The following is an 18,616-nucleotide window of genomic DNA, read 5'->3' on the forward strand; positions in this document are numbered from 1 at the left end:
CCTCCACCCCACCTGCACCTCCTCAGGGGTCTTAATTGATTACATGTGTTTGCATCTCTAATATGCTGCCTATGAAGACGAGCTGACACCTTCTGGGATTCACAGGTCAAAGGGGGAGACGGTGACGACACTGATGGTGATTAGGATGCAAAGTGTGTTTAAAAGCTTAAACCCTCCTGCCAACAACATCACACATATTTCAGTGAGAACAGCAAAGCAAACCTCCTGGCCCTTGACAAACGACTGGGAACAAACTAACATATGCAGCTTGCAGACAGGGCCGGGTCCAGACTGATCATCTGTCTCACAGCTTATTGGGCATCAGCCAACAACTAAATGTCTGAGAAGGAACTCAGTGACCTAACAGCACCTATAAACAGATCTGCTTTTTTATTCATTTATGCAGAAGTCCAAATAGATTGGGGACCAAGAGTTCCTGGTTACAGAACAGTGTGGTGTGCTGGTTGAATATTCTATGCTTGACAGAGCATTCTATGATTGTCTACCTAGACAACTTGTCTAGACAACCTTTAGCACAATTCACTCCCCCTCAATACCTCTCACTAGCTCTCAATACCCAATTCACTATCTTCAATTCACTACCCCTCACTCCCCCTTTTGAGGATCTGAAGACCCATGCAAAATCTTTTCAGTCTCCTGAGGAGGAATAGGTTTTATCATGCCCGCTTCACGACTGTCATGGTGTGCTTGGACCATGTTAGTTTGTTGGTGATGCGGACACCAAGGAACTTGAATCTCTCAACCTGCTCCACTGCAGCCCAGTCGATGAGAATGGGGGCATGCTCGGTCCTCTTTTTCCTGTAGTCCACAATCATCTCCTTTGTCTTGATCATGTTGAAGGAGAGGTTATTGTCCTGGCACCACACAGCCAGGTCTCTGTCTTGTTGTTGTCGGTGATCAGGCTTTTGTGTCATTGGCAAATTTAATGATGGTGTTGGAGTCGTGCCTGTGCGTGCAGTCATGAGTGAACAGGGAGTACAGGAGGGGGCTGGGCACACACCCCTGAGGGGCCCCTGTGTTGAGGATCAGCGTGGCGGATATGTTGTTACCTACCCTTAACACTTGGGGGCGGCCCGTCAGGAAGTCAGGATCCAGTTGCAGAAGGAGGTGTTTAGTCCCAGGGTCCTTAGCTTAGTGATGAGCTTTGAGGGCACTATGGTGTTGAACGCTAAAGCTGTAGTCAATGAATAGCATTCTCACATCGGTGTTCCTTTTGTCCAGGCGGGAAAGGGCAGTGTGGAGTGCAATAGAGACTGCATCATCTGTGGATCTGTTGGGGCGGTATGAAAATTGGAGTGGGTCAAGGATTTCTGGGATGATGGTGTTGATGTGATCCATGACCAGCCTTTCAAAGCACTTCATGGCTACAGACATGAGTGCTATGGGTCGGTAGTCATTTAGGCAGGTTACCTTAGTGTTCTTGGGCACAGGCACTATGGTGGTCTGCTTAAAACATGTTGGTATTACGGACTCAGACAGGGAGAAGTTGAAAATGTTAGTGAAGACACTTGCTAGTTGGTCAGCACATGCTCGCAGTACACGTCCTGGTAATCTGTCTGGCCCTGCGGCCTTGTGAATGTTGACCTGTCTAAAGGTCTTACTCATATCGGCTGCGGCGAGCGTGATCACACAGTCTTCCGGTACAGCTGGTGCTCTCATGCATGTTTCAGTGTTATTTGCCTCAAAGTGAGCATAGAAGTAGTTTAGTTCGTCCAGTAGGCTTGTGTCACTGGGCAGTTCTCGGCTGTGCTTCCCTTTGTTATCTGTAATGGTTTCCAGGCCCTGCCACGTCTGACGAACGTCAGAGCCAATGTAGTACGACTCGATCTTAGTCCTGTATTGACGCTTGCCTGTTTGATGGTTCATCGGAGGGCATAGCGGGATTTCTTATAAGCTTCCGTCCGGGTTAGAGTCCTGCTCCTTGAAAGCAGCGGCTCTAGCCTTTATCTCAGTGCGGATGTTGCCTGTAATCCATAGCTTCTGGTTGGGGTATGTACGTACGGTCACTGTGGGGACGACGTCATCGATGCACTTATTGATGAAGGCAATGACAGATGTGGTGTACTCCTCAATGCCATTGGAGGAATCCCAGAACATATTCCAGTCTGTGCAAAACAGTCCTGTAGCTTAGCATCTGCTTCATCTGATCACTTTTTTATTGATCTAGTCACTGGTTCTTCCTGCTATAATTTTTGCTTGTAAACAGGAATCAGGAGGATGGAATTATGGTCAGATTTGCCAAATGGAGAGCGAGGGAGAGCTTTGTACGCATCTCTGTGTGTGGAGTAAAGGTGATCCAGAGTTATTTTCCCTCTGGTTGCACATTTAACATGCTGATAGAAATTTGGTAAAACTGATTTAAGATTCCCTGCATTAAAGTCGGGCTACTAGGAACGTCGCCTCTGGATGAGCGTTTTCTTGTTTGCTTATGGCAGAATACAACTCATTCTATGCTATCTTAGTGCCAGCCATTGACTGTGCTCTGTAAACAGCTACAAATAATATAGATGAAAACTCTCTCGGTAGGTAGTGTGGTCTGCAGCTTATCATGAAGAAACTCTACCTCAGGCGAGCAACAGCTCGAGACTTCCTTAGATATTGTGCACCAGCTGTTGTTTACAAAAATACATAGACCGCCCCCCTTTGTCTTACCAGACACCGCTGTTCTATCCTGCCGGTACATCGTATAACCAGTCAGCTGGTTTGTCGTCGTTCAGCCATGACTCTGTGAAGCATAAGATGTTACCGTTTTTAATGTCCCATTGGTAGTTTAATCTTCCCAGTAACTCGTCCATTTTATTGTCCAAGGATTGCATGTTTGCTAGCAGAATTGAGGGAAGTGGGGGTTTATTCGATCGCCTCCAACTTCTCAGAAGACAGCCCGCTCTCCAGCGTCTCCTTCTCCTCTTCACGCAGATGACTGGGGTCGGGGCCTGTTCCCGAGGGAGCCGTATATCCTCCGGCTCGGGCTCGTCAGAGTCATGAAAGAAGAAAAAGGACTGGGGGGCACGTAAAATGTCTGCCTTCTGCTCCGGTGCCATCTTACTCAATACTGTGATTTTATTGCAATTCGATGTTCCAAACATATTGCTCAACATATGTCTGCCGCAGATGGACAAGAGAAAGCCATGAGAATGAGTTTTAATCTATCAAGGAAATAAAAGTGCTGAAAACAAATTGTCTCCCTACTTAAAAATAAAATGGAGAACAAGCTATGAAGGGAAAATACTGGACATGTAACTATCGATTTTTCCTCCTCATCACTAATAGCCATCTAGCTTTATTAGCATTTCCATCTATAGTGACTATCTTAAACCATGTAGCATGTAGCCATGATGCTGTGAGTGGGCACTACAGATTAATAGTGGATGAGATGAGTTTCCATGTTACAAGCTCTAAGAGTCCAAGTGAATGGTGCTCTATGTCTACTATCATTACAATCATTCATCCTTTCACCATGACCACAAATAGTGGATGAGGCGAGGTCGAGCTCCCCTCGAGGCAATCCATTATGATAATTATACTAAGCCATGTAGCTTTCAGGGGCAGGGTTGGGGTGATGGTCCTACCTCTTCCCACTGGTGGATGTAGCATTTAGGGGTGGAGGTGGGGTGGGGGTGGTGGTCCTACCTCTTTCCACTGGTGGATGTAGCATTTAGGGGTGGTGGTGGGGGGGGTGGTGGTCCTACCTCTTCCCACTGGTGGATGTAGCATTTAGGGGCGGAGGTGGGGTGGGGGGTGGTGGTCCTACCTCTTTCCACTGGTGGATGTAGCGTTTAGGGGCGGGGGTGGGGGGTGGTGGTCCTATCTCTTCCCACTAGTGGATGTAGTGTTTAGGGGTAGGGGTGGTGGTCCTATCTCTTCCCACTAGTGGATGTAGTGTTTAGGGGTGGGGGTGATGGTTTCTATCTCTTCCCACTAGTGGATGTAGTGTTTAGGGGTGGGGGTGTGGGGTGGTGGTCCTATCTCTTCCCACTAGTGGATGTAGCGTTTAGGGGTGGGGGGTGGGGGGGGTGGTGGTCCTACCTCTTCCCACTGGTGGATGTAGCGGATGAGCCGGGACAGCCTCAGCAGCCTCAGCAGGCTCAGGATCTTAGTGAAGCGCACGATCCTCAGGGCCCTGGCCGTCTTATACATCTCAGAGTCGATCCCCTTCTCCACGATCAGGAAGATATAATCCACGGGGATGGAGGAGACAAAGTCCACGATGAACCAGGTCTTCAGGTACGTCTTCTTGATGGTCTTGGGGTCCAGGATGATGTCAGAGTTGTCCTCGATGATGATGCCAGTGCGGAAGTTGAGGACCAGGTCCATGAGGAAGAAGGTGTCGGAGATGACGTTGAAGATGATCCAGGGGGTGGTCGTCCCATCGTTGAAGAAGGTGATGCCCACCGGGATGACAATCAGGTTACCCACCATGAAGAGAAGCATTGTGAAATCCCAGTAGAACCTGGAGAGAGAGGAAGAGAGAGAGAGCACACGAGCGTGAGTGTGTTTGTGTGTGTGTGTGTGTGTGTGTGTGTGTGTGTGTGTGTGTGTGTGTGTGTGTGTGTGCGTGTGTGCATGCGTGTGTGCGTGTGTGTGCGTGTGAGTGTGTGTGTGCGTGTGTGTGTGTGTGCATGTGTGCGTGTGAGTGAGTGTGTGTGTGTGCGTGTGTGCGTGTGAGTGAGTGAGTATGTGTGTGTGTGTGTGTGCGTGCGTGTGTGTGTGTGCGTGTGAGTGTGTGTGTGCGTGTGTGTGAGTGTGTGTGTGTGCGTGCGTGTGTGTGTGCGTGTGAGTGTGTGTGTGTGCGTGCGTGTGTGTGTGTGTGTGAGTGTGTGTGTAGGCAGGAAAGGGAGAATCGAGAGGAGGAGGAAAGGGGCGGAGTAGAGGACAAAAACAGAGTGAGAAGCTGACAGGCAGAGGAGACATCCTAACAAAGGCTGGTGAGAGTGGAAACAAACTACATAGACCTACAATAGATGAGGGTGAAGGATAATGTTAAGCTAATTACTATTGATGAATTAAAATGAGTATGATTGTTGTAAATCATTGTTTTAGTAAAAAATATTAATCTATTATTATTGTAGTAAACATAGGCCTATGCGTATGTTCGTGTGTGTGTGTTCTCACGGTCCACATTGTTCCATAAGGTGTTATCAGTTTTTCAAATCAGATTTTACTGCTTGCATGAGTTACTTGATGTGGAATAGAGTCCCATGTAGTCATGGCTCTGTTTAGTACTGTGCGTTTCCAGAGTCCATTCTGTACTTGGGGACTGTGAAGAGACCTCTGGTGGCATGTCTTGTGTGGTATGCATGGGTGTCTGAGCTGTGTGCTAGTTGTTTGATCAGACAGCTTGGTGCATTTAACATGTCAATGCCCCTCACAAAAAAGTTGTGATAAATTAAATCTCTCCTCTACTTTGAGCCAGGAGAGATTGTCATGCATGTTATTGATGTTAACTCTCCGAGTACATTTAAGTACCATCTGTGCTGCTCTGTCCTGGGCCAACTGTAATTTGCCTATGTGGATTTGGCCATATGACTGGGCAATAGTCCAGGTACAACAAAACTAGGTAATTTATTAAGGACAGACCTCTCCCCATCTTAGCTATCAATATGTTTTGACCATGACCGTTTGCAATCCAGGGTTACTCCAAGCAGTTGAGTATCCTCACCGCTCAATTTCCACATGATTCATTATAAGTTTTTGTTGAGGTTTAGGGTTTAGTGAATGATTTGTCCCAAATAAAATGTGTATTACTTGCCACCCATTCTAAAACTGACTGGGCTCTTTGTTAAGTGTTGCAGTGATTTCACTTGCTGTGGTAACTGATGTATAGTGTGGAGTCATCAGCAAAAATAGACACACTGGCTTTACTCAGTGCCAATGGCAGGTCATTAGTAAAGATTTAAAATAGTAAAGGGCCTAGACAACTGCCCTGGGGAATGCCCGACTATACCTGGATTATGTTGGAGAGGCTTCCATTTAAAAAAAAAAAAAACGCCCTCTGTGCTCTGTTAGACAGAACGCTCGATCCACGCTATAGCAGGGATGTAAAGCCATAACGCATTCGTTTTTCCATCAGCAGATTATGACGATAATGTCAAAATCTCCACTGAAGTCTAACAATACAGCTCCAACAATTTTCTAATAATCAATTTATTTCAGCCACTCATCAGTCATTTGTGTAAGTGCTGATAGTCAGTTGATCATTTGTTTACTGTGAAATAGCATTGTATCTGGTCAAACACAATTTTTCCTAAAAGTTCGGTAGCTGGCTGATTGGTCAGCTGTTTGAGCAAGTAAAGGATGCTTTGATATTCTCGGGTAGCCGAATGACTTTTCCTTCCCTCCAGGCCTGAGGGCACACGTTCCTGTAGGCTTAGATTGAAAAGATGGCAAATGGGAGTGGCAATATACAGTGCCTTCAGAAAGTATTCAATCCCTTTGGCTTATTCCACATTCTGTTGTGTTACAGCCTGAATTCAAATTGGAATATATATATATATATATATATATATATATATATATATATATATATATATATATATATATATATATATATATAATCCTACCCATCAACACACAATACCCCACAAGGACAAAGTGAATACATGTTTTTAGACATTTAAGCATATATATAGAAAATTAAACACAGAAATATTTAATTTAAATAAGTATTCACACCCCTGAGTCAATAGAGTTGAAATCGGAAGTTTACATACCTCTTAGCCAAATACATTGAAACTCACTTTATTTTAAGAATGTGAAATGTCAGAATAATAATAGAGAGAATGATTTATTTCAGATTTGATTTCTTTCATCACATTCCCAGTGGGTCAGAAGTTTACATACACTCATTTAGTATTTGGTAGCATTGCCTTTAAATTGTTTAACGTGGGTCAAACGTTTCGGGTAGCCTTCCACAAGCTTCCGACAATAAGTTGAGTGAATTTTGGCTCATTCCTCCTGACAGAGCTGGTGTAACTGAGTCAGGTTTCTAGGCCTCCTTGCTCACACACGCCTTTTCAGTTCTGCCCACAAATTTTCTATAGGATTGAGGTCAAGACTTTGTGATGGCCACTCCAATACCTTGACTTTGCTGTACTTAAGCCATTTTGCCACAACTTTGGAAGTATGCTTGGGGTCATTGTCCATTTGGAAGACCCCTTTGCGACCAAGCTTTAACTTCCTTACTGATGTCTTGAGACGTTGCTTCGATATATCTACATAATTTTCCTTCCTCAGGATATCATCTATTTTGTGAAGTGCACCAGCAAAACACCCCCACAACATGATGCTGCCACCCCCGTGATTCACAGTTGGGATGGTGTTCTTCGGTTTGCAAGCCCCCCTTGTTCCTCCAAACATAACAATGGTCATTATGGCCAAACAGTTCTATTTTTGTTTCATCAGACCAGAGGACATTTCTCCAAAAAGTATGATCTTTGTCCCCAAGTGCAGTTGCAAACCGTAGTCTGGCATATTTATGGAGGTTTTGGAGCAGTGGCTTCTTCCTTGCTGAGCGGCCTTTCAGGTTATGTTGATGTAGGACTCGTTTTACTTTGGATATATATGCTTTTGTACCTGTTTCCTCCAGCATCTTCACAGGGTCCTTTGATGTTGTTCTGGGATTGATTTGCACTTTTGTCACCAAAGTACATTCAACTCTAGGAGAGAGAACCTCCTTCCTGAGCGGTATGACGGCTGTGTGGTCCCATGGTGTTTATACTTGCGTACTATTGTTTGTACAGATGAACGTGGTATGTTCAGGTGTTTGGAAATTGCTCCCAAGGATGAACCAGACTTGTGGAGGTCTACAAAAAAAAAGTTGAGGTCTTGGCTGAATTCTTTTGAATTTCCCATGATGTCAAGCAAAGAGGCACTGAGTTTGAAGGTAGGCCTTGAAATACATCCACAGGTACACCTCCAATTGACTCAAATGATGTCACTTAGCCTATCAGAAGCTTCTATAGCCATGACATCATTTTCTGGAATTTCCCAAGCTGTTTAAAGGCACAGTCAACTTAGTGTGTGTAAACTTCTGACCAACTGGAATTGTGATACAGTGAATTATAAGTGAAATAATCTGTCTGTAAACAATTGTTGGAAAAATGACTTGTGTCATGCACAAAGTAGATGTCCTAACCGACTTGCCAAAACTATAGTTTGTTAACAAGAAATTTGTGGAGTGGTTGAAAAACTAGTTTTAATGACTCCAACCTAAGTGTATCTAAACTTCCGACTTCAACTGTACATGTTAGAATCACCTTCGGCAGAGATTACAGCTGTGAATCTTTCTGGGTAAATCTCTGAGAGATTTGCACACTTGGATTGTACAATATTTGCCCATTATTCTTTACAAACTTATTCAAGCTCTGTCAAATTTGTTGTTTATCATTGCTAGACAACCATTTTCAAGTTTTGACATAGATTTTCAAGCAGATTTAAATCAAAACTGTACCTCGGCCACTCGGGTACATTTACTGTCTTCTCTGTACGCAACTCCAGTGTATATTTGGCCTTGTGGTTAAGGTAATTTCCTGCTGGAAGGCGAATTCATCTCCCAGCGTCTAGTGGAAAGCAGATTGAACTAGGTTTTCCTCTAGGATTTTGCCTGTGCATAGCTCCATTCCATTTATTTTTTATCCTCGAAAACTCCCCAGTCCTTAATGATTAAAAGCATATCCATAACGTGATGCAGCCACCATTAAGCTTGAAAATGTGGAGAGGGGTACTCAGTAATGTGTTGTGTTGGATTTGCCCCAAACATAACACTTTGTATTCAGGACAAAAAGTTAATTGATTCGCCATATTCTTTGCTGTATTACTTTAGTTCCTTGTTGCAAACAGGATGCATGTTTTTATAATACGTTTATTCTGTACAGGCTTCCTTCTTTTCACTCTGTCAATTAGGTTAGTATTGTGGAGTAACTACAATGTTGTTGATCCACAGCTGTTAAACTCTGTAACTGTTTTAAAGTCACCATTGGCCTCATGGTGAAATCCCTGAGCGGTTTCCATCCTCTCCGGCAACTGAGTTAGGAAGGACACATGTATCTTTGTAGTGACTGGGTGTATGGATGCACCATCCAAAGGTTAATTAATAACTTCACCATGCTCAAAGAGATATTCAATGTCTGCTTTTTTTTTACCCATCTACCAATAGGTGCCCTTCTTTGCGAGGCATTGAAAAACCTTCCTGGTCTTAGAGTTTTAAATTCACTGCTCGACTGAGGATACAGAGATGAGGTAGCTTGACTGAGGGTAGAGAGATCAAATCAAATCACATTTTATTTGTCACTTGCGCTGAATACAACAGGTGTAGTAGACCTTACAGTGAAATACTTACTTACTGTCACGTTCTGACCTTTATTTCCTTTGTTTTGTCATTATTTAGTATGGTCAGGGCGTGAGTTGGGGTGGGCAGTCTATGTTTTTTTTTCTATGATTTGGGTATTTCTATGTTTTGGCCTAGTATGGTTCTCAATCAGAGGCAGGTGTCATTAGTTGTCTCTGATTGAGAATCATACTTAGGTAGCCTGGGTTTCACTGTGTGTTTGTGGGTGATTGTTCCTGTCTCTGTGTTTGCACCAGATAGGACTGTTTTTTTTTTTTAACGTTTCTTGTTTTTGTATTCAGTTGTTCATGTGTACATTTACGTATTAAAGGAACCATGGACACTTACCACGCCGCATATTGGTCCTCTGATCCTTTTCGCCTCTCCTCTTCGGAAGAAGAGGAGGAAATCCCTTACACTTACAAGCACTGAGGGACTCATTCAAAAATCATGTTAAACACTATGATTGCACACAGTCTATGCAACTTATTATACAACTTGTTAAGTACATTTTTACTCCTGAACGTATTTAGGCTTGCCATAACAAAGGGGTTGAATACTTACTGACTCAAGACATTTCAGCTTTCCACATTTAATTCATTTGCAAAAATTTAAAAAACCATCATTCCACTTTGACATTACAGGGTATTGTTTGTAGGTCAGTGACCATAAATCTCAATTTAATCCATTTTAAATGTAGGCTGTAACACAATGAAATGTGGGAAAAGTCAAGGGATGTGAATTCTTTCTGAAAGCACTGTAGTCCGCTATCATCCATAGACATTTTCCATCCAAGTTGTCAGACGCAGGTGGCTTGTCATTGTTGATAGACAACAATCGTTGTTCACCTCTTCCACACTCACTTTACAGAATTAAAAATTGTGTGAATTGAACCATCTTATTCTTGCCCAAAATTGTATTTAAGGTCCTCCAAAGCTTTTTACTATCATTCTTTATAGAATGTATCTTTGTTCCATAGTACCTTTTCTTCTTCTTTTTATTTAGTTTAGTCAAATGATTTCTCAATTGTCAGTACATACAATCCATTTAGCTGAGGTGTAAAGAGCAGGTTAAACGGTTGGGTGCTACTGATGACAGTCAGAGGTAGAGGTAGAGGGGAGAGGGAGAGGTAGAGGCAGAGGGGAGGGAGAGGTAGAGGCAGATGGGAGAGGTAGAGAGTAATGGTAGAGGTAGAGGGGAGAGGTAGAGGGGAGAGGTAGAGGCAGAGGAGAGGGGAGGTAGAGGCAGAGGGGAGGGAGAGGTAGAGGTAGAGGCAGAGGGAGGGAGAGGTAGAGGCAGAGGAGAGGGAGGGGAGGCAGAGGGGAGGGAGAGGTAGAGGCAGAGGAGAGGGAGAGGTAGAGGCAGAGGGGAGAGGTAGGCTAGTGAGTGTTCAGATCCACACAGTCAGAGAGGGCTCACTGCAGGTGCAACGCTGAGTCATTACACTGCGACTGAAGCAACAAGGTGTGAATAAACCCTGTTAGTCATGTTATTTGTAAGAACTATGGCATGCCAACTCCTATGAGACTTGCATTTCTTGTGTTGCATAACTCTCCTGAAAACTATATGCTCAAATTACATACACTGAGTTTACCAAATATTAGGAACACCTTTCTAATATTGAGTTGTATCCCCCCCACCCGCACCTGCTTTTGCCCTCAGAACAGCCTCAATTCATTGGGGCATGGACTCTACATGGTGTTGAAAGTGTTCCACAGGGATGCTGGCCCATGTTGACTCCAATGCTTCCCACAGTTGTGTCAAGCGGATGTGGACCATTCTTGAAATACATGGGAAACTGTTGAGCGTTGCAGCTCTTGACACAAACTGGTGCGCCTGGCACCTACTACCATACCCTGTTTAAAAGCTCTTAAATGTTTTGTCTTTCCCATTCACCCTCTGAATGTCACACGGACACAATCCCTGTCCTAATTGTCTCATGTCTTAAAAGTCATTTTTTGAACCTGTCTCCTTCCCTTCATCTACACTGATTGAAGTGGACTTAACAAGTGACATCAATAAGGGATCATATAACTTTCACCTGGATTCACCTGGTCAGTTTATGTTATGGAAAGAGCAGGTGTTCTTAATGTGTGAACACTCAAGAGTTATTGGATAGGGGAGACCATGCACAAAGCAACACAGGGCACAAAGTAACAACTAAATAACTCAGATTAGAAGCCCCTTAGAAAAGTGTTATTTAATGTGCGTATAATTGGTTAGTGTATATACATGCCTAGGAAATGTTGCTTAAATCCATACATTCAAAATATATATATTGACAGGACAAATTCTAAATATTCTTGTCACCTCCCTTTTTTGATTATTGACCTGTGAAACCTGTGAAACATGTATCTAATCATATCATTTTGTATCAGATAGAATAGGTCTTTTGATTGGTATAGTTGATGACAATAATTATTGTTGTATTTTGTCACAATACTCGGATTAGATTCAGATTTGTAATGGGGGTACATTGTAACATTTGTTACAATTAACCTATTACCTAAAATTCAATGGTATTTTATATGGTATTTAGAGACATTTAAATAATGATATAAAATAGCACTTATTTACATCAAGTTTGCCAGTACAGCTAAGAGAATCGCTCTAAAACATGGCTACTCCGTTTTTAGTCAATGACTCGATGAAATTATGAAAAAAAGTGGCAATTTAGTGTATTTATATCCAAATATTTAACATCCGAACATGTTTAAATTACCCCAAATGTTAACCATTGAAGACTACCGCCTACGGGGTTAATTGTAAAATGTTACCTTCCACCACTTTCGGGTTGAATTATAAACGTCTGGTATGTCCTAGAAACGTAGTCAGGTTACAGTAATGGTGTAATGGTATCTGAGATATATGTACGTTGTTTGTATAAACAAACTCAAATAACAATTTCATAAAGAAGCAAAATACTTAAATTGTTACTTTGCGCCCAGGTCTCCTAGGCCCTAGTATTGTATGTCTTGTACTGAGTCAACATTATTTGATTCCATTCGTTAAGATGAGCGGAGTCGAAAAACAGCACGAGGTGTGATTTGTGAATCGAAAGTAAGCTAGCTACAGAGTTGATCATTCCGCCGGCTCCACTTTCGGTTAGGCGGGAGCTGTCCACTTGTGACGAGTGGTGCTGAAAGAGGGAAGGTAGCGCCCATGTGTCTATCAAGAAATCCAGTGACGCAAAGATGCAATTTCACGACCATTGTAAACAATGGCATATCACTCAGAGACAGGGCCCAATTCACGAAAATAAAGCATTTCATAATCAACATGACCCTCTCAAACGCGAGAGACCCCCTATATTGTGACAAAAGGCGTGAGAAGTCAAGTAGCCTTATCGCTGATAAAACCGTGATGAACGGGCAAAGCAAACCCCTCATTAAAATGCCTGATCCGGGGAGTCATGGAGTAATAGCGGCGGATATGTCTCGAATGAGCATGCTTGAGGTTTTAGCACACTTGGCTCAAGGTGACATTCAATTACTGAGTGCATCACACACCCCGGCAGTCCTATCAGCCAAGGATCTGGCCGATAGCCATGGGCTACTACGCTAACCTCGACTCGAAACAAAAACAAATCATTTTTAATCTAGCCCCACGGTAAATAGCCTAGTAATTTACGGAATTTAATGATTGTGGGCCAAGATTCGCCTATTGTTCTGAATGCGATCGATGCGAATTTGTTCACGGATTGAAACAAACGCGAGGCTTGGTTTGGTATCCAGGATATTCAACAGACTACCTAGTGTTTACAACCTTGAAAGGGCACGATATCATCGTTATTCATAAAGCCTATGCAGAGAGCTTTGCGCACAGGTTGTCTTTGAAATCATCTAAAAAGCATTTCTAAAAAAACTGCTTTGTCAATGGCCCCTTGTTTAATGAAAATCACTGCATAGATGGGCTTCATTCATTCAAATGTGATATACATGTATTGCCTAAAATACCAGCCAGAACTTGTGGAACAAAAGGGGTAAATGTATATTTTATAATAACTAATGACAATGGATGTGTTGCACAAAGTACAATGACAATAGCAGTCTACTGCTGGGCTCCTGGATTCTCAGTATAACTTGTTGATGAGGCTATGGGGCCAAACCAAGGCCCTCCATGACATTGTCAACATGCACATACATACATAGCATAATTCTTACCTGAAATCACTGTAGGGGTGGATAATCCAATTGCCCGCTGATTTAACCCGCTCTTGCTCCCTCTCCACCGCCTTTTGACTCCCATACATGCGTAAGGAGAATTTGTTAACTCCAGGCTGCAGCATGGCACTGAATTGTCGTTGCATGAAGGTGCTTCCGTCAGCATCGGCATCCTCGGCCTGGATCTGGGGTCCATCCTCCGGCTTCTGGAAGGTGACAGAGTTTCTAGGCTGCTGGGTCGTCTGGGTCTGGGTCGATCCGTGCAGCGATGAGGAGGCTTTCCTGCTTGGCGCGTTGGAGAAGGACACCCTGGAGTCCTTTTTCTCGGGGACGCCGGTGGAAACAGGGGTGACGCTGGGGTTTGCGCTACCTTCCCCCTGGCCCTGCGTCATGGAGCCTGTCGCGGAGCCATCCATGCTGGCCCTGGCTGAGTTACAGGCACCACGCCTAAGGGACGCGTCCTCGGCCCTCCCCGCCCCGGCAGTCTTGTTGGAGATGATCGAGCGCAGGCTCCCGGTGCCGGAGTCCCTCCTGCATTCTCCGTTTTTGTTGCATTTCATTCTTGAAATTGGAGCGGTGCTGTTGTTACAAGCATCACCTGCTGTCGCGTTTAAAACCTCTACTGCGACCGCTGCTCCAGACGCCTCCGCCCCTGCCGCTCTGTTGGTCTCGCAGCGCCCGGCAGCATCTCCCGGACAGGTTGTGGTATCAGTCGCTTTGGATGCTACAGTGGGCTTAGTAGCAGCAGGCGCACCCTCTGTTTGCAGTAGGATGGGCTCGTTGTTGGTGGAGTTCTTTCTGGTAGCCGTGGCCGCGGCTCCCCCTCCTGGCGTAAAGTTCTTCATCCTGATACTACCGCCTCCACCACCACCGCCACTGCCGCTCCCCCCGGTTCGGCGCAGCCGCGGATACTGAAACTTGGACTCGTCCTCACCGTCCTCCGCACCGTCTATGACAGCGTTACTGGCCACGCCGGGCTGCTTCACATTCGGGGCGCTCTGGCTGGCAGCTGCAGCGGGGACAGACTCAACACAATTGCTGCTTTTGCTTCTCGTACAATTGGACGTGGCAGCTTTGGGCGCGCTGATGTGGCTACATCCGCTACCGCCTGCCGCCTTCTTTTTCATGGTCGCAGCAGATGAGCCTGGTGAAACCTCATTCTTGTCCATATCAAATGTTGCCTCCAATTATCTTTAGTGAAAACCGATCAGGACAGAGGAGTGGGGGAGAGAGAGAGTGGAGAGAGAGAAAGGAGAGAGAGGAGGGGGTGGACGTGACTTCTTTGCAAACTACAAGAGTAGGTATCTGTACTCACTTTCAGAGATCATGTAAGCTTCACTTCCCCATTGTTTATATTTTATCACATCTAATAACACGTTAAGTGGCAGTTGCTCTGTGATTAAGTCCCATTCAGCAAATCATAGGCTAATGTAAACCTATTGCCTTATTAAATTAACTTTCAATTACATTCTAATCAATCCAAGTCCCAAAATATTCAACAAGATATCATCTAAATTCATGTGAAATCAGGTAGGGTCAATGACTCATACAGCTTTCAAACGCTCAATTAAAACGGCATGAAAGTAATGAAGCAATGATGTCATTTTTTAGAGGGTGTTTTCAATGACAAGATGTCAAACAGGCGTGTAGCGCCCTCTACTGTCCATACAGGTGGAATACAGAGAATGAGATCTCAAAGCAATAGTCTGTTTCCTTTACCTCATCATCTGCACTGATGTGAAATAGCTGAGCAGGTAAACTTCCACAGCAACAGTAACTTTCCAATAGGCATCCACCATACTCTCCCCTGTGGCATTTTTCCATATCAGGGGATGACAATGAAGATATGAAGGGAGGAGGCCACAACTATCGAAATGGACCTTTTATAAGCATCATGTCCTTGAATCGAACTGTTTGGATTTTCATCAAAGATTCTCCTCAAAGATAGAGCTTTCAATTTACATCAAACATCCCAAGAATCCAAACAGGACTGTAAATAAGGATCAAATTATGTTTTGGAATTGTTGTCACCCAAAAGTTAGATTAAAATATTAGAGAACAGATACAGTAATGTGTGCAGGCAAGCACCAAATGATTCTTGCTGGTATGGTTCCATTCTATCTCCGGTTCTAGTCTGCTGTTACCTCCATCAACAGGTACATGTAACTTTTTGTAACCACATGCTTATTTCAGGACCCCTTTACAGGACAGAAACAATGTTTAGTCCATCACTAAGTGTACCCAAGCATTCACAACCGGTGAGCATACTGAAATTGAATCCATTGAATCAAATCAGACCAGCAGTAGGATACGTACGAACAGCCCTGACAAAGGACCCAAAGTCCCAGACACACTGTTGGATCTGATATAGGACAAGGATGCATTTGGTTAGGAAAAACGTGCCTAGTATTTTTTTACTGCCAAGTCTTTTTTCAACCATATCTACGTCATACACATGATAATCCAGGCCAAACTGTATATATGATCTGATATTTTACCTTGTCCACTGAACCAGTGAGACCTACATGAGGACACACACACACACACACACACATGCACACGCACACGCACACACACACACACAGCCTTCAGAATCACTGACGCTGATTGCACACAGTCTGTGTCAATGACATTCAGAGGTTGTCTGCAATCACTGAACTTGTCTTTAACATCCATGCAGCAATGTTAAACTACGTTTCCCAGGGGTCAATGGGGTTGTCGTGACTGTTCTGAGTCCCCTTGCCGCAGGTCTCTTACCTTTTCACAGTGAGATGCCGGGTCCAGTCTGAGCTGGCAGATGGAGTGTGTCTCTCGCTCTGCAGAGGCTGCCTGCCTCAATTCCACTTCCTGGTATGATGACACATTAGAAGAATGATGCTCTGGGTTCATTTGCATAAAAGGCAGAGTTCCAGTTCCAAAATATAAAAAAGGCTAATTGATCTTGGACGAGGTCCAACGAGCTATGAGGAATCCCAGAGAGAGACAGAGTATCAGGCTGGTTGAACAGATGCTGCTGTTGGGTGGTCTGGTGGAACTAACCTGAGAGCAGCGTATACTGGCAGTGTCAACATTCATCATTGCTGTATGAGAATTTGAAGTTGCAGCTATAACCATTTACACAGGGTTCAGTTATTTGTTCAACCCTCTAATGGTTTAGGTTAAAATTGGGGTTAGCGTAATCTGGTCCTAAATCTGTGGTTGTCAACCTTATGCTAAAACCTCAGCTACCCTTTTTCCACAATGACATCCCAGGTGTATGTGGAATGGCTATAACATATTTATAGGGTAACAATAAGCATTTCAGTCATGCACAGAAGGTTTAGTGAAAGATACACAGTAACTGCCTGTTGTTCTCAGAAAGCTAATCAACAAAGCCAGGTGGTCTCTTTCTCTGTTTTGGTTCTCTCCCCCACCCCTTTCTTCCCTCTTGTTTTCTCTCTCTCTCACACACACACACACACACACACACACACACACACACACACACACACACACACACACAAAAAGAAAGACAAGGCAGCTCTAAATGGGTCCTCATGTGTTTAGGCTGATAGGGCTGCAGCAGTAGAGAGAGAAGGTCCAGTGACACTGATGAGTCTCACCAGCAGGACTGATAAGGACATGACTTGGGTGAGGGCCCCACATAGACTAGAACAGACTAGAACATACATTTCATGTCATCTGACCAAATCCAAGTGCCAATGCCATTTATCCCCCAAAAAAGTATTACTTGTTAAACAAAATATTTTTCTCTGAACAATTGTATTAGTATAAAATAATATATTTTCCCCATGTTTTGTAGCTCATTATTTGTATTATTTATTTTATACAGTTTTTTTGCTGATCTTTATCAAGCGTGCCAATAATTGTGGACCTGACTGTACATGACTTGGGTAGGGGCCACACAGACTAAAACATGCTTGAACCTTAACTATCGGCACATTGCTTGGGATGAAACACATTGAAATGTTCTAATGATCCCTTCAGTGACATTGGCCCCTTCAATGTTCCAATGATCCATTCCCCTAACCCTAGGGGTAGGGGTTAGGGGAATAGTTAGGCTGCACTACACAGAACACACGATCCATCTTCCAACGATGCACATAAAGAATTAATAGAACAGCATCAGGTACCATATTTGAAAAGGCGATAAAATATGAGTAGTGAAATGGAGTGTGCATAGCAGGGTGAGAAGTGTACCACGGCCATCTGTCTCCAGGGCCTGCTGCCTGAGACAGTGAGAAGTGTACCACGGCCGTCTGTCTCCAGAGACTGCTGCCTGAGACAGTGAGAAGTGTACCACGGCCGTCTGTCTCCAGGGCCTGCTGCCTGAGACAGTGAGAAGTGTACCACGGCCGTCTGTCTCCAGAGACTGCTGCCTGAGACAGTGAGAAGTGTACCACGGCCGTCTGTCTCCAGAGACTGCTGCCTGAGACAGTGAGAAGTGTACCACGGCCATCTGTCTCCAGAGCCTGAGACAGTGAGAAGTGTACCACAGCTATCTGTCTCCAGAGACTGCTGCCTGAGACAGTGAGAAGTGTACCACGGCCATCTGTCTCCAGGGCCTGCTGCCTGAGACAGTGAGAAGTGTACCACGGCCATCTGTCTCCAGAGACTGCTGCCTGAGACAGTGAGAAGTGTACCACGGCCGTCTGTCTCCAGAGACTGCTGCCTGAGACAGTGAGAAGTGTACCACGGCCATCTGTCTCCAGAGACTGCTGCCTGAGACAGTGAGAAGTGTACCACGGCCATCTGTCTCCAGAGACTGCTGCCTGAGACAGTGAGAAGTGTACCACGGCCATCTGTCTCCAGAGCCTGCTGCCTGAAACAGTGAGAAGTGTACCACGGCCATCTGTCTCCAGAGCCTGCTGCCTGAGACAGTGAGAAGTGTACCACGGCCGTCTGTCTCCAGAGACTGAGACAGAATTCTCTCTCCATTTCCTCCTTCAGGACAGGGCTCCTGAGGGAGCAGAGCTATGATTGGCTCCTATGCTGTGCTCATAATTAAACTGTGTTGATTGGGTTATTAGGTGATTACTAATCAGCATGGCACCACTTAGCCGATAGTATTTAATAGTTTCACGTATAATGGTTTTCAGCCCCTGCT

At 44.4% G+C, this 18,616-nt stretch overlaps 1 protein-coding gene across 1 annotated transcript in view; it reads right to left on the reverse strand.

Moving 5' to 3' along the window:
- The window catches only part of LOC121847498 (potassium/sodium hyperpolarization-activated cyclic nucleotide-gated channel 2-like), a 65,992-nt gene extending 51,302 nt beyond the window's left edge, over positions 1 to 14,690 (reverse strand). The window contains exons 1-2 of the mRNA XM_042328986.1: positions 13,510 to 14,690; positions 4,048 to 4,471 (exon numbers count right to left, since the gene is read on the reverse strand). Of these exons, the coding sequence (XP_042184920.1) occupies positions 4,048 to 4,471; positions 13,510 to 14,678 (1,593 nt within the window). The 5' untranslated portion in view covers positions 14,679 to 14,690. The remainder of the gene's footprint in view (positions 1 to 4,047; positions 4,472 to 13,509) is intronic.
- Positions 14,691 to 18,616: the final 3,926 nt, after the last annotated feature.

Source organism: Oncorhynchus tshawytscha, linkage group LG10, assembly GCF_018296145.1.
Source record: "Oncorhynchus tshawytscha isolate Ot180627B linkage group LG10, Otsh_v2.0, whole genome shotgun sequence".
In the NCBI taxonomy this organism is placed as follows: domain Eukaryota; kingdom Metazoa; phylum Chordata; class Actinopteri; order Salmoniformes; family Salmonidae; genus Oncorhynchus; species Oncorhynchus tshawytscha.